This window comes from Pundamilia nyererei, unplaced genomic scaffold, assembly GCF_000239375.1.
Source record: "Pundamilia nyererei isolate P.nyererei 1_Seehausen unplaced genomic scaffold, PunNye1.0 scaffold00005, whole genome shotgun sequence".
Taxonomy (NCBI): Eukaryota; Metazoa; Chordata; class Actinopteri; order Cichliformes; family Cichlidae; genus Pundamilia; species Pundamilia nyererei.
In genome coordinates this window covers 197,574-212,179 of record NW_005187406.1, presented here as the reverse complement: position 1 = coordinate 212,179, position 14,606 = coordinate 197,574, and the positions used below count along the sequence as shown (strand labels likewise).

The window sequence follows — 14,606 nt, the reverse complement described above, 5'->3', positions numbered from 1 at the left end:
AGCTTTGGGGGCTATCTGTGCGACTGCTGTGGCTTCCGTGTTTGTTTACGGGGCAAGTGATGGAGGAGCTGGGAGTGGATGGGGGCACCACATTCCTGTTTCTCTTGCCTCACGTTTCTGCTGCAGGCCTTAACATCTTCATGAAGTAGTATGGAAAGCCTGTTCAACAGGCTGCTCGTCACCCTGACTGAGCTGCCGCTGCAGTTTAAGAACATTATCCCCATTTAATCTACTTTGCCTTCTGCTGCACGCAGGTGGACAGACTGGCAGATGGAGCTGGGCGGCACAATCAAACACCCGCTTTCCGTCCTTAATTGCACGTAGTGGGTTTTTCTCTGGACACAGTCGACATTTTTTAATTGTTCTCACCTTGAGCGTTGATGGTGGACTTCATCTTTTGTTTGCAGATACTCTGATTCATCTAGTGACTGCTTCATCAGTTAATAGGGAGGTTTTACCCGGACATGGAGGAGCCCGACATACGACAACAGAAGCTGGACAACCAGGTGAAGATACAATGATTATAATTTAAATATATCTTTTATATATTCTAGTTTCCACTGGTACAAGAATCGTAATTGCAAACATTACATAGGTTTTACCATTTTGTAAAAAGCATGCAAGACTGTCACAGTGAGACTGGAGCAAACACTAAAATTTTGTCAGTTGTTGCTCACAAGTACTAAAATTTAAGCATAGCTTTACAAAAATAGATACATTAAAAAAAATCTTTCTCCAGTTGGAAAAGGTCACAGTCTGTGTCAGAACCACCTGCTGTTTCCTGAGCTGCTAAACTTCAAGTCCCAGGCCCGTTTATGCTATACAGTATGCGGTTTTGATCTATTTAAGCTTTACATATATGCCCTATAGTAGTCACGTCAGCACGTAACCCATAGTAGTAAAGTACTAATCCTAAATTAAGAACTAGCAGTATTAGTGTAGTAAACTGTGAAAATGAACATGCAGGTGCATTAGCAATCATTTAGGCTGTCCAGAATTAAAACCACTACAACTCACTATCTAACTTCCCAGAGCCCTTCCCTTAGCCTGGTTCTCCTGGAGCTTTCTTCCTGGTAAAGGGGAGTTTTTCCTTCCCACTGTTGCCAAGTGTTCGTCCTCTGACTGTTGGGTCTTTACCTTAAATATAAGCACTTTTAGGTGACTGTTGTTGTGATTTGGCAATACATAAATAAAATTGAATTGAACTGAATTCAGTTGCATGAGAGAGAAAGCAGAACATTGTTTTATTAATGACTCTCAAGAGCCCATTTGGACCATATCTATGTAAATATATTTCCATGTGTGAACACTGTGTAGAGACTGAGTTTGTCTGATGTGTGACCCACAGCGAACCCTTTTGATGAAGAAGCAGCAGAAGAAGAGAGCTGATTCTCAAATGGTGTTGACCAACCGGGACACTCGAGAGAAGAATCGAAAGCACAAAGCTGTCCACTCTGATGAGACGCCTCTGTTGATCAGCCAATCACTGAGCAGCACTTCTCTTAGTGGTTGGTGTTAGAATAATTAATTAGAATAAATCATTAAAAAAAAACTAAACATGTCTTTACAATGTGTGATTTAATTTTTTATTTTTTCATCATTTATAAATCTTTTTTGTTTGTTTGTTTTTTGCTTATTTTGAAGATCAAGTTGAGCATGCCCATGATAACCCACTGGATGTGATTACACTTGGTGAAGGTGACGCAACAGCAAATGTGGAGTTAGATGAGATGCCTGCAGAGAAGCCAGTCGTTCCCAAGAAAATGAACTTGGAGATTGACAGAGAGCCTGAGGTGAAATACGAAGGGGCCAACGAAGCCCAAGCGGAAGGGAAAAAGACAAAGAAGAAAGATGTGAAAAAGGACAAAGCCAAACGTAAGCGGTCATGTAAGAAACTGTCCTGTGTTTTGATGAACGCTGTTCGTTACAGACGCCTATTGATCAGCAACTAACTGTTTTTTCAGAGGTGGAAGAGACAGAGGAAAAGAAGAAAGAAAAAGACACGGAGAAGAAGGAGAAAAAAACAAAGAAGAAGAGCAAAGACTCTGTCGACGCACCGAAGACAAATAAGACAACCAAACAAGAGCGCAAAAGTAATAAAACAAATTCACACTTCCACTCTAAGAGCTTTGCATCTAACAAGAAAAAACCCACTTCCATTAAATTAAAGGAGCTTCACATCAAGCTTTATGCAAATGTCTGCTCTTTTACAGAGAAGAACCTACAGGAGGCTTTAACGTCTGAAGCAGTGTCAGCAGAGGTAAGCCCAGAGAAGACTAAACAAGATCAAAGTGAAGCTGAACAAGAAGAAGAAGAAGAAGATGGGCTTCAGAGGAATGCTTCTCAAACACCTAAAAGGAAAAAAGACCTGGACACATGTGAGAGAAAAATCTGTTCTGTATGATGTCTTGATGCATTCTCAATCATCCAGGAAAGTAAATCTCCAAAAATTGATTCTGTTCATCTGGACGTAACGTTTTGTGGGAGAAATGTTTCGTTACTCATCCAAGTGACTTCTTCAGTCTCGACTGACGAAACGTTTCTCCCACAAAACGCCACGTCCAGATGAACAGAATCAACATCTGGAGGTATTCTGTATGATCCCCGGTTCTTTAAAGTTTTATAAAAGAACATTGTCATTGTTTATCTCCATAGCCAGATGCCAAATAAGTGACGAGAGCAAAGACGAGGAGGTCCAAGAGAAAGAGAAAAAAGAGAAAAAGTCACACAAAGCAGAGAAAACTACACGAAGTCTAGCGTCCCTGAACTCCAACTACAGGGAGAGTTCATCTACAGCCAGTGAATCTAATGAAAGAGTAAGACGTTACAGGCGCAAGAAGCAAAAACAAACAAAAAAACAAATGGAAAAGATCTCAAAAAATCATTCACATCCTTTCTCTTTTCAGCCAACTTCTCCAATATCAGTGGAAGATCTTGAGAAGTTTGCCTTACGTCCTGCTCCTAGAGATGTGACGATCCAGTGCAGGGTCACGAGGGACAGGAGAGGCATGGAGAAGGGCATTTACCCAACTTACTACCTCCACATGGAGAAAGAGGATGGAAAGAGGGTAGGTGCACTGATTTTAGCTACAGTAATTTCATTTTGCTGTCGTATTTGTGTCAATGCATCATTCTCTCCCTCTGTTTAACCACTGTGCCACCTCTAGGTGTTTCTAATGGCGGGCCGAAAGAGAAAGAAGTGCAAAACATCCAACTATCTCATCTCTACTGACCCCACAAATCTATCCAGAGATACAAACTCCTACATAGGAAAACTAAGGTGATTTCACCATTTAAAATGAAAAAATGTAGTATGATCTGGTCTTTTGGTCTTGTGCCACAGCTCTGATCGGTTGTAACCTCGGTCATTTTCATCCCAAAATTCCTTGGAGATCTTTGGACAGCTGAACTCACTTTTTAAACCTTTTTATTTACGTAGAAAATTCAGGTTTTTCATAAAAATTAATTCAGCGAGTTATAGTAAAAGTAAAGCAAAGTAAAAGTTGTGATTTTTACTTTGCTTTCTTTAAAGAATTGTCTTATCTGCAGCATTCACAGCCATGCCGACCTTTGCCACTCTCGCTGTAAGTTTGTTAAGGTAATCTGGAGGCGTTTCACACCTCCAAAGCACCTCCAGTAAGATGGATTGGCACTTCTTACATGCCATATGGTCAAACTGTTCTCATGACAGCTGAACAGAGCAGGAAAGGGTCTGCTTTATTATACCAGCTGACTGCTTCTTTGAGAGGTATGAAATATCTGCGTGGTTTTAAAGTAAACTGGCTTCAGTCGAGCAGCGTCCGTCATATATCTTGCACAGATCTCCCACTTCACCACTACCAAAGTACACACTCCTTCACATTTCCTTTATGATACTCAGAGCTCGTGTCAGGCACGTGCCCAGTTGCCTTATGTCTAACAACTGTTCCTTAACACTTCAAATGCACAGTAACCTGTCTGGCTTAGCCAGAAATCATTTGCCCTGCAATAGAATCTATGACACATGGGAGGCTCCAGCTACAGACATAAAGAACTCAAGAAAAAGCACCATAAGATTAGTGTGAGAGCACCACGAATGTGTAAAAAAAAAAAAAAGCCACTGCACTCCATCTGTGATTGCTGATGTTCCAATCTGGACCAAAGTGAACTGACAGCCATCTGAAGAGTGAGCCCGGCTAATAGTTGGGGTTTAAAAGCACTTGTCACCACTCTGGCCTTTTCCCTAACAAAGATCTGCAATGCTGACTTACCGGAAAAAATAAGTGAGCATCAAAGCATCTGTGGTGTGTGTGCTAGCTCAAATTGTTTTAGATCGTGATTCTGATACGACTCATTTGTTTCAGGTCAAATGTGCTAGGTACAAAGTTCACAGTCTATGATGGAGGTGAAAACCCGGAGAAAAAACCTTTCATAAAAGAGTGTGAATCAATGAGGCAAGAGCTAGCAGCAATTTGCTACGTAGGTACCACACACACACACACACACACATGCATGCTATTTGCAGAACAGACAAAGCTTTCCAACATGCATCACAACCATTTATCACATTCCAGGAGACAAATGTGCTGGGTTTCAAGGGTCCAAGGAAGATGACGGTGCTCATCCCTGGCATGCTGGAGAATGATGAAAGAGTGGTCATCCGGCCCAAAAATGTATAAGTAAAACATAAAACTCATTCACAGTGTTATTAAACCTGTGATAGGAGTGAATTATTTCAGATCAACTTATCTTATCCTCTTATTCCAGGACCTGGAGACTCTGTTGACCCGCCATGCAAATGGCAACACGGACAAACTGGTCACCTTGGTGAACAAATCCCCGAGCTGGAACGAACAGACTCAGTCGTACGTGCTCAACTTTCACGGACGTGTCACCCAGGCCTCTGTCAAAAACTTCCAGATCATCCACCCTGACAATGGTAGGGCGACTTATTGTCCGTCTCTGAATAACCACTGGAGAAACGATTTGGCTCATTAACTTCAATGCCCTCCTGTTTTTTCCAGAGGACTACATCGTGATGCAGTTTGGCCGCGTAGCTGAGGACGTCTTCTCGATGGACTACAGTTTCCCTATGTGTGCCCTGCAAGCTTTTGCCATCACCCTCTCATCCTTTGATGGCAAGCTGGCCTGCGAGTGAGCGATGCTGGTGTGCCTCAAGTGCTTAAAGAGATCCCCACACAGGATCAGTTTTCATGTTCTGTATCCTGCCGGACTGTAACACTAACATATACATTTAATATGCCACAGACATCAGAGGAGACTTATTTTATAGGGCTGTTTACTATTTTATCACCACTGTTAAAATAAGGGTTTACTTTTCATATTTCTCAGATGTGCAAAGAACTTTTCAAATGTGAAAGATTACCATGTGAAAACTACCCATTAAATATTGATTAACAGTATTAAAAGTGTGCGAAGAGTCATATTTAAAATATTTAATCGTTCTCTATGTTTACTTAATGGATTTTATTATTTAAACATTACATTGCTGATATTTTACGTGACAAAAAAAAGCCCACAGTGTTATCAGCCTGTGGACTTTTCCATTAACTTGATTAGTACAACTTTTGCAGCTTCAATCAGCCTCTCAGATTTGTATCAGTGTGATTACATGTGACATCTCTAGCTGTTTGCAATCATCTCAGAGTGTTTATCACGAAAAGGAAACTTTTTTTTTTATCAAAGTACTAAAAACAGAGGAAAAAAACTGTATCAGATGTAGAAGAACTGCAGCACGTTGCAGATTTCTCTTCTTGCACAATATAAAGATTCGAACACTAGTTCCATCCCAGGACCATCACCATTGCTGATCTCAAGCAAGTTTTAATGCTGCTTAACAGGAAAAAGGGGGGGACAGAAGTCATTTGGGTTTCAGTTAGTAAAAATAAGCCTCAGTTTCGTTCTGTGGTAAGGTAAGACGATGGGAGGTAAACAGGTATTTTTGAAACCTAACCTCTGCAATCGCATTTATACATTGACATTCTGTGTTTATTCATTTCCTGTTGAAATGGTATTATAGCGCAAAAAAATGTTTGCGGGTATTCCCATCACAATATCTACTAATACTTGCTGCAGCATACTTCACAAGTAAAGCAGGCGATGCATTATGTAACTGGGCCCTCAGGCCGTAAAAAAAAAACACGAGTGCATGATGAACGAGACACATCCAGCTAAAGTGAGATTCAGTCTGCTAGAGTGTGTTTACACATTTGTAAATAAACAAAATCATGAACCCTAGAGGAAGCCGTGAAACTCACCATCAGCTCTTATCTTTTGTAACATCTTTCACCAAAGGCGTACACAACCCCAATTTCAGCTAATCTGCTCTCAGTGCATGTTGCACAACACCCTTGCAGGTTGCACAATGATTAGCATACTCTAATATCAGGTTACTTGTTAAATTGAAGTAATAATAATAATGATATAGAAAGTGCTGTGGTGGCTTAAAGGTAGATTAAGGCATGCAAACTTGGACTGCGTGGCTTTTTGCTGTCTAGATTCCACAGGAAGAGCACGTAAATGTACTGTTTTCTGTAAATATGAATAAAACAACTCAGGAATAAATAGCAAAGAAAACCTACTTTTAAAAAAATATTATGTGAAAGTCAAAAGATGTTGATGTGCAGTATACAAAAGGTAAAAATCTTAATCCTGTTTAGACATTTACAGCCAATGTGCAGAGAATGTTAACACACAAATATGTGTTTAGAGGTGTGTTTTAAATCTGTGTCCCTAAAGCAGATGAATGTCTGACAGAAATGAGTGGATATCTTACGCTGTAGGTTTAGAGCTCAGTGAAAGGTGTTTATATAGTCATTTCTGTCACATGGCATCTCAGGCTTCATCGTTTTTGCAGCTTATCAGCTCATCAGTCATTCAAACTGAGTTTGGATGATAAGACAGCTTTGTGCCCATTCAGAAAGTTACTACATGAAGTAACCTTAAAACTGTGGATGCACCTCAGCAGGTGGGCTGTGGAGCATCTCGGCCCAAAGCACTTCACCTTTTGCTTCCTCTAAACAAGCTAAACGGGCTCTGGTAAAGATTTCATGACAATTGCAAACAAGTGCACAGTCAGACAGACTGTAATATGAAACACTGCTAGGTTAAACTCTTTTCACACGCTTTCATAAACAGCTGCTCTCTTAAAAAAGCACATCCTCTCCAACCAGTGACAATGATAGTGGTGAGTGACAGCTATCTGTGTGAGAAGCCTGAGCGGTTACGCCTCTCAGTCTGCGTTTAAAACCCGCTTTACAAAAGAGTCAGGACAGTATGACTCAATCTTTGGGCTGAGCTGGCGTCTGGTGCGATGGATTGGCATCCACCCCTGAGGATGAAGGCGACGCTGCTGATTGTGTTCCTGCTCAAATCTACCAACATCGTCAGGCTACATGGAAGTCCATTAGCAGGTTATAATTCTTACTTTGTTTTTTTGTTTTTCCGTCAGATAAAAGACAATTGTACAGCTGTAAAATGTAAGTGTAAGAGTTTTAAAGCACTAGATATAACAACACTAACGCAATAACGGCTAGATTAAATGGCTAAATGAGCTTAAGCTCTCAAATGAGGTTCTTCATTATACAATAAAGTGACAAACTATTTACTGTTTTTGTGCATTTCACCCTAGTTGCTAATCTACAACAACCATGATACATCAAAAGCAGCACTTAAATGATGTTTTGAGATGCCTGGATCTATGTCGTTGTACAGGTTGTCCATTATTTTGCTAAGTCCATCTCCTGGTGCTCATGCCGTCATGTCAAATTGCCCTTGAGAAAGACACTGAACCCCAAAACGTTGATCAGCCAGCAGCTCAAGTCATGAATTGTGTGCACTCAAAAAGATAGAAAAGTATTATCAAAGTGCAAATCATCATGATTCAGTTGCTTCAAGCAATAGGGACTGTGTAAAAATGCTTTCTGAATAATTCTGAAACTTCCTGTTGGTTCTTTGCTTCTAATTGTTTGCTTTCTTGGCAGAGGCAGAGAAGGTAGCGCAAAGGGGGAAAAAATAGCACTAGTATTAATGCACGTTTGTAAGAGCTGCACTTGACTTGTTGATCTGATACTGACACCTGATCTATGGTTTTAGCTCTCTTTAGATTAGAACATTAATCACACTGCAGATCTCATTGTCTCTCATATAAACACAATTTCAGTGTATATATAGGCCAGTCATGAGTGTTTTATGCTATTACAATATAATTCTATTCTGGACTGGCTAGCACATGCTTATTCACTAACAGTCTTGAGTTAAACATGGACTTGAAATGTTTCTACTTCATTTTGTTTTGCTCTGTAATCATAACTATCTTTTCTATGGGGTTTCCTAGGAGCGGACTACAATCTTCACTGTGTCAATGATTACCTAACCACCGTCTACTGCTCCCTGAACATCACTCCATCAGAAAACACCTCAAACAGCAACAGCTCCTACTGGCTCATTTTTACAGAATTCGAGTGAGACTCTTTTAACTAATGCATTTAAGAATGATGGGTCACCTTTAACGCCATGCACCTTATTGCTGCTTCTCTTTTTCTCACAGAACGTACAAGTGCATGCTGACACACACCAAAGAGAACTATTTCTGCACATTTACAACATCGCCCAATTATGACGATACGTTTACAGATTTAGAAGTATACAAAATCTCACTTTGCCACGACCCAAATGAGGAGTCTGAAACCTGTGACGTGCTAGATGAGCAGTACCTACCTGTGCACAACAGTAAGCAGCGTAATGATCATCTGTGTTGGCAGGACTCATAAATGTATGAATTATTGTTTTTTAACAGTCACACATCTTCTTATCAGTTAAACCAAACGCACCGTGCTGCCTCTCAGTCAGCCACAACTCAAGTCACCACCACTTTGGTTGGAAAAGCACTTACGAGACTTACACCAGCTTCACTGCTCTGCCCAACAACCTGGAGTATCAGCTCCATTACTACAAGAGGGGAGAACATAAGGTATGCTTCAGCTAATCAGCAGGAATGACAAAGGGTAAAACTGAATGGTAAAAATCTACAAATGAAAACCTGTTTTTTATGTTGTGAGGTAAAAAAAAACAAAAAACCCCGCAGTTTTCCAAATGAAATAATATAAATAAGAATAAAAAATTGAAATCTTCTATACTTTCTGGTAAATATCTAGCTCTAAACTGAGATGTCAAACAGCTGCAGTGTTTTTATCTGCTAGTGCTGTGGGTGTTAGCTCAGTGTGGCGACAGTTTGCGGCAGAAACTGTGAATTTATTCAAGCTGAAGGCATTTTACACCGCTTGTTGATCTGATTCTGTCTCTGTGAGCACAAAGATTCAGGTTATACCTGTTGGCAAGTTGAGGTTTGTATTAAATAGAGCATTGCACGAGTTTTCACACTTCCACAGTTCCTCTACATGCTGGGACTTGCTCGAGTAAAAACTCTAAAAGTGAATTAAAAGAGGGCATTTAACCATCTGACACAATCAAACAGAGGTTTTACACATTTTATATGCAAACAGCTCCATCGAGTAGTGCAGTCATGTCAAACGCATCTTACAACATTAGGCAGAGTAGTGAAATTCCCCTTTCTGTTGGTGTAAAGTTTAACTATACGTTTCATCTCGGCGATATCTCAATGTAAGATAAAGAAGTGCAGTTTCAAGTGTTTGTCTCGGTTTTTCTACATGATAAAGAAATGCTGCTGGAGTAAGTGAAAAATCTGTCAGCACGACTACAGAAAAAGTTCTGGTAGTTCATTGCCCAAACTGTCCTGTAATTTTAATAGAACAATTTTGTTATTTCAAATGAAATAAGAAATAATTTAAAGAGAAAAAGAAATGAGAAAAGAAACAGTCGTCTTTATAGTAGTTAGCAGAAAAAACAGGAAAGTGAAGGAAAGTTTCTCTTATTTAATTGCTTATCTGTTACTAACAGCTATAATAATACAATTAAAAGTTCAAAAATTATCCCCTCCTTTACAAGTTCCAAAACCATCTACTGGGCCTGATTTGAGTTTTTGCCGACCGGACTCCAGCACGCAGGGTCTTTTTTTTTTTTACACCCTATTTTTGACCCTCTCTTGCATATAAAAGATCTCTGGTTCAAATCCACATTCAGGGTGTTGCATGCTGATGTGCTCCAAATGATGGTCCCTAGGCCTGGATAAATGTGTGTCAGAGATAAATCTGGGAGACAGAAAGCAGCCAAAAGTTTTGTCTTCAAGCTCAGTTTTTTTTTCTTCTATTAAAGTAAAATGTGTCAAAATCTGCTATTAAAAAACTTACACCGTTCAAGGCAGACCATAAGTACTGGGACACTTAAGTTTAGTAAATGAATGGGTAAACAGGTCCCTGAATGGGAGCATGTGTTACCAATTTTCGGCCTTTTTCTCCAAATTCTCGGAGTCTTCTTGTATTATGTTCTGTAGATGATCACATATTTAAAGGTTTTACGACTTCTTTTTATTAGGCCGAAATTGTTCCAAAATTTGGGGCATGAAATAATACACATATAAAGGCTAATTTACACCATTGAGGCCTGCTCTCAAAAACTAAACTAGTGTTTAAAGTTAGTTTTGAGAACGTGCAGGGCCAGTAAGGAGCGTGACGTCATGTGGTTGGTAGGTTGCGGCTCGTAGACTTACATTAGTTTATCTAACTAGTGACAGAATCGATACGCTTGTGGAAAATGATGACACTAAACCTGCAAATAAGTTTATAAAGAAGAACAGAACAGGGCATTTCTGTCTTCTGAAAATTAATGGGATGCTTTTATGTTTTATTTCTTTCAGGTAAAAATTCGTGAAATTAGCACACAAAGTACGGGTATTTCTTTGGAAGATCACAACTTTGAACCAGACACCGAGTATAGTGCTAGAGTACGGTCCATTCCCAATAAGGCTACGTACCAAGGCGAGTGGAGTCACTGGTCTGATGAGGCTCACTGGAGGACTAACCCTGCTGCGGATGGTGAGTCTCAATAAAAAAGAAAGCAGCTAGATTTAGATAAAACAATCATAAGCAGAAATTGATTTCTTGGATTTCTTCTGCTTCAGTATTTTCTATTGTGTTCCCCACACAGGTTTGTCAACGCGCATGTTCATTTCTGAAATGTGTAAGAAGGTGCTCCTTCCCGTCTGTGGGCTGGTGGTATTCGTCATACTGATCTGCTACGCTCCTGTTAAAAAGTAACGTTATATCATGTAAAGCCTCACTTCACAAAATATTAAGTTTCATATAAAGTCATTTTTGTACTATATTGCACTTTCTATGCTCACAGGTGGAAGCAAAATGTATTTATCCCAACTCCGGCTCCCTATTTCCACACCCTGTACAGTGACTGCCAGGGAGATTTCAAGGTAAGTTCAGCTTTTCATGTAAAAAACAGAAAAAAAAGTCCCAAACTTAATGTCATTAGGATGTAACGGACCTTGTGATTGCAGAGCTGGGTGGTTACGCAAGAAAACACAGCAGACACGCTAGAAAAAGAGGAAACGCTTCAGATCGACACCTTGACAAAGTGTGCAGAAGTCCAGGAGGATGACTGTCGTCCACCCCACTTTGACCAGCACGTGATGGAGGGCAGCTCCTACAGCAACATAACTCCTTCGGTCTGTGATACCACTCTCCTGGGCGTCCCGTACGCTGTGAGCACCATGATTCCACTCTCAGCTCAGGGGAGCCCAATGAACAGCCTGGTTCTAGACTCCCAATTAGGGAGTCCTTCTGGAGACTCGGGCTGCTGGCTCTGCAGTGACACGTCCCTAGAAAGGGAGCCTCCCTGGTACTGCAATGAGTACTGCACCCTGAGTGCTTTCCAGCAGTCCAGTTCTGTCCTGGCAGAGCACCATGGGAGCTTGTAAAAACAAGTCTTGCCCAACAGGGATCAACTCAAGAAAGCTTGAAAGTTGTCATGAAAAGGAACATTTTTCCACTGGACGGAGTAGTCCACGTTACGATTCAGTAGCTAATAGAACCTGTAGCAGAAATAACTCATTTTATCAGTCCTTCTCGTTGTGGGGTAATTTTGACATGCTCTTCTTTATGTTACTTCAGTTTATTGTTAATTCTGCGCATTAAGCTATAAATAGTCCTCTTGAGGGCCCACCACAGGATTTCAATCAGGCTGTGGTCTAAACTTCTGGGCCATTGCGGCACCTTGAATTTTTTTTTTTTTTTTTTTTACAGATTTTATGTAGCATTTAGTTACATGTTGTCCATGTACTACTTCACTGATGTTTTTATCTTTTATGCACAGTCCAAACCTGTCTGGAAACAGGGTGAAAGTCTTATTTTGTGACTCATCCGTTTTGTTTCTGCATCACTGAAATGCAAGATGAACTTCTGTGTATATTCTGCTCTTAATAAAGAAAATACATTATGTAGAAAGGTTTATTAAGCCAACACATACATGAACAAAGCACCATATAACCTTAAAGTCTGATACAGAAGTAAGCCTACCTGCCTCAGTCACTGTGGCCATTTTTATTTATAGCAAACACTCTGAATAACAAAAAGACAGCCAAGGCAGCAGAATCTATTGTATATTACAGCATGCTGAATAGAAAACCTGGGAAAGAGAATTAGACAGAGCCATCTAGAGACACTAGTGAGATACAACAGTATAAAAGTGCCATTCATTATACAGCAGTTGAAATACTGACAATGAAGTAAGCTAAATTTTACATTAAATTTATGGAAAATAAAGGAGGAAACAAAAAGAAAAAGACCCTGTGAAAGAGCAAAATAAAACAAAACGACATTTTCTTCCTTGAAATATTGATGACAGTCAGCTTGCATGGGAGTTGATGAAACTGGTACCAAGCTGTGTCCCTTGCACGACATAAGACAATTATTGTTTAAAAAGAAATTACCAGGGTGCTGACGCACCCATTCCCTCCCAGCATTATGCGCCAACCGGCAATTAAGAACAAAAAAAACTGATAGGTCAGAGGAGAACGGATGGCACAGAATGTGGAGTTTAAATAGAAGTCTTTAAGCAAGTCCCGATGTGAGAGGAGCACATTCATAGAGAGACTGAGCCGGGAGGTGATTCTTGTTAAACCCATTCCTTCCGTCTTCGCCCTTACGAGGGGGAGAATTTTTTGGCTTGTGCTCGAACTCTTTTTTCATATTCTACTCTGTTTTGGCTGAAAAGACATTAAAAACAAAAACAGAAACAACAGTTATTACGACTGCTTACTCAAAACAGGCACAGCATGCTGCTCAAAAAGTAAACATCTTTAATCAGTCAGTGGAAAACCCTAGAAGTTCATGTGTAATACAGGAGTTTTTGAGACCTCTACATCAATGAGATTTCTTTTTAAACCCTTAAACTCCTCTTATGTGTTTTAAATCGTCAGAAGGTTCAATAAACACTCCTGCTTCAAAAACATTGAATTTTTAGGGTTCAGGTTTTACAGGGTTAAGATCTCATGTGTATTTTAAAATAGGTAGACGCTTCACAAGCTTAGTCCCCAGAGACACACCCAATAAATAAATAAATTTGGCCTTTGTCCACTCTGCATTCCTGTGTTGCTCTATACTGCTCAGACCGCTTTGACCCCACTGTGGAATTCCCCATTTTGACCACCTGCAGGTGCAAATCTATGACGTGTGCTGGATCATCTCCAGGACAATCTTTAAAAGTTCATTCTCATGAGAAAGTTGTTACAGTGCCAAATCTGGCAAGTGGTGCAGGTGGCTATGATTGTGTTGGCGTAGTTAAAAAACATAACTGACACACATATCAGACCGTGTGCACTAAATGTTCTCCCTCAGATGCCTCGAGACATTAAAGTAGAACTCCGTATTAAGAGTCTGACCCAAGGGGGCAAATTCACTGTGGATGTTGGGTGAAAAACGAGGGGAATGATGAAGCCAGAGAAAAAGTTGTCATCAAGTCTGAGGTTCACTGAGTGGATTTAAAAAAAAAAAAAAAGAAGTGAAACACCATATTATAAAAAGCCCTCCAGTGCACACAGAAAAAGTCTGATCCCTCTATATTTCTGCATGAAGATGTACATATTTAAAGATTTGTATGAATGCTATTTTTTTTAAGAACCCCGTCTTAGTTATCACTAATAATAATTCTGCTCTTGTGGGCATATAAATTAGTAAATAAACAGCCATGGTCTACATTGCTTTCCTTTCTAAAACCATGTTGGTTTCAAATTCAAGTAAATCTAATCAACAGTTATTTGGTTTAAATAATTATTCATTTATTGTAAAACAAGACCTCCAACTCCCACTTAATTAATAATTTGCCCTAAGATGTCAGTGGCCTTACATTTGTGAATAAATTGCTGGTTTCGTGTGAATTAATCGTCACTCACCAGTAGATCGTGTAAGCCTCTGCTTGGGCTGGATCCTGGATATTTGGCTCATTTAGCAGTTCCTGGATACCTAATAAGATCTACAAGATAAAAATGAAACATTTCAGAAATTCACCAGGTTGGGATGCTTCTCTGAAGGCTCCTTAATATCAGTCAACTTAATACTGAGTGCACACACTTTATGCAACACTGCTCGCTCCACATAATAGTCATGATTGACTAGAGCTGGGCGATATGAGATTTTTTCATATCACGATATGTTTTTTTCATTTCAGGCGATAACGATATC

At 39.9% G+C, this 14,606-nt stretch overlaps 3 protein-coding genes across 5 annotated transcripts in view; 2 read left to right on the top strand and 1 right to left on the bottom strand.

Annotated features, from left to right (window-relative positions):
- Nucleotides 1-8: 8 nt before the first annotated feature.
- Nucleotides 9-5,394, top strand: LOC102205849 (tubby protein). The gene is made up of 11 exons (XM_013913290.1): nucleotides 9-323; nucleotides 408-506; nucleotides 1,349-1,508; nucleotides 1,645-1,875; nucleotides 2,656-2,816; nucleotides 2,907-3,068; nucleotides 3,168-3,280; nucleotides 4,344-4,458; nucleotides 4,554-4,652; nucleotides 4,747-4,918; nucleotides 5,004-5,394. Exons 2-11 carry the CDS (start codon nucleotides 465-467, stop codon nucleotides 5,135-5,137), a joined length of 1,389 nt encoding a protein of 462 aa, XP_013768744.1. The 5' UTR covers nucleotides 9-323; nucleotides 408-464; the 3' UTR covers nucleotides 5,138-5,394.
- Nucleotides 5,395-7,285: 1,891 nt separating this feature from the next.
- On the top strand, nucleotides 7,286-12,367 carry LOC102204917 (interleukin-21 receptor). Its single transcript, XM_005721579.2, has 8 exons — nucleotides 7,286-7,412; nucleotides 8,336-8,462; nucleotides 8,549-8,730; nucleotides 8,817-8,971; nucleotides 10,775-10,952; nucleotides 11,065-11,170; nucleotides 11,263-11,341; nucleotides 11,426-12,367. The coding sequence occupies exons 1-8, from the start codon at nucleotides 7,313-7,315 to the stop codon at nucleotides 11,843-11,845; spliced, it is 1,347 nt and encodes a 448-aa protein (XP_005721636.1). The 5' UTR covers nucleotides 7,286-7,312; the 3' UTR covers nucleotides 11,846-12,367.
- ube2ib (ubiquitin-conjugating enzyme E2Ib) overlaps nucleotides 12,361-14,606 on the bottom strand; it is an 8,334-nt gene continuing 6,088 nt past the window's right edge. For all 3 annotated transcript variants that reach the window (XM_005721581.2, XM_005721580.2, XM_005721582.2), the window contains exons 6-7: nucleotides 14,318-14,397; nucleotides 12,361-13,132 (exon numbers count right to left, since the gene is read on the bottom strand). In XM_005721581.2, coding sequence (XP_005721638.1) covers nucleotides 13,069-13,132; nucleotides 14,318-14,397 — 144 coding nt within the window. In that variant the 3' untranslated portion in view covers nucleotides 12,361-13,068. The remainder of the gene's footprint in view (nucleotides 13,133-14,317; nucleotides 14,398-14,606) is intronic.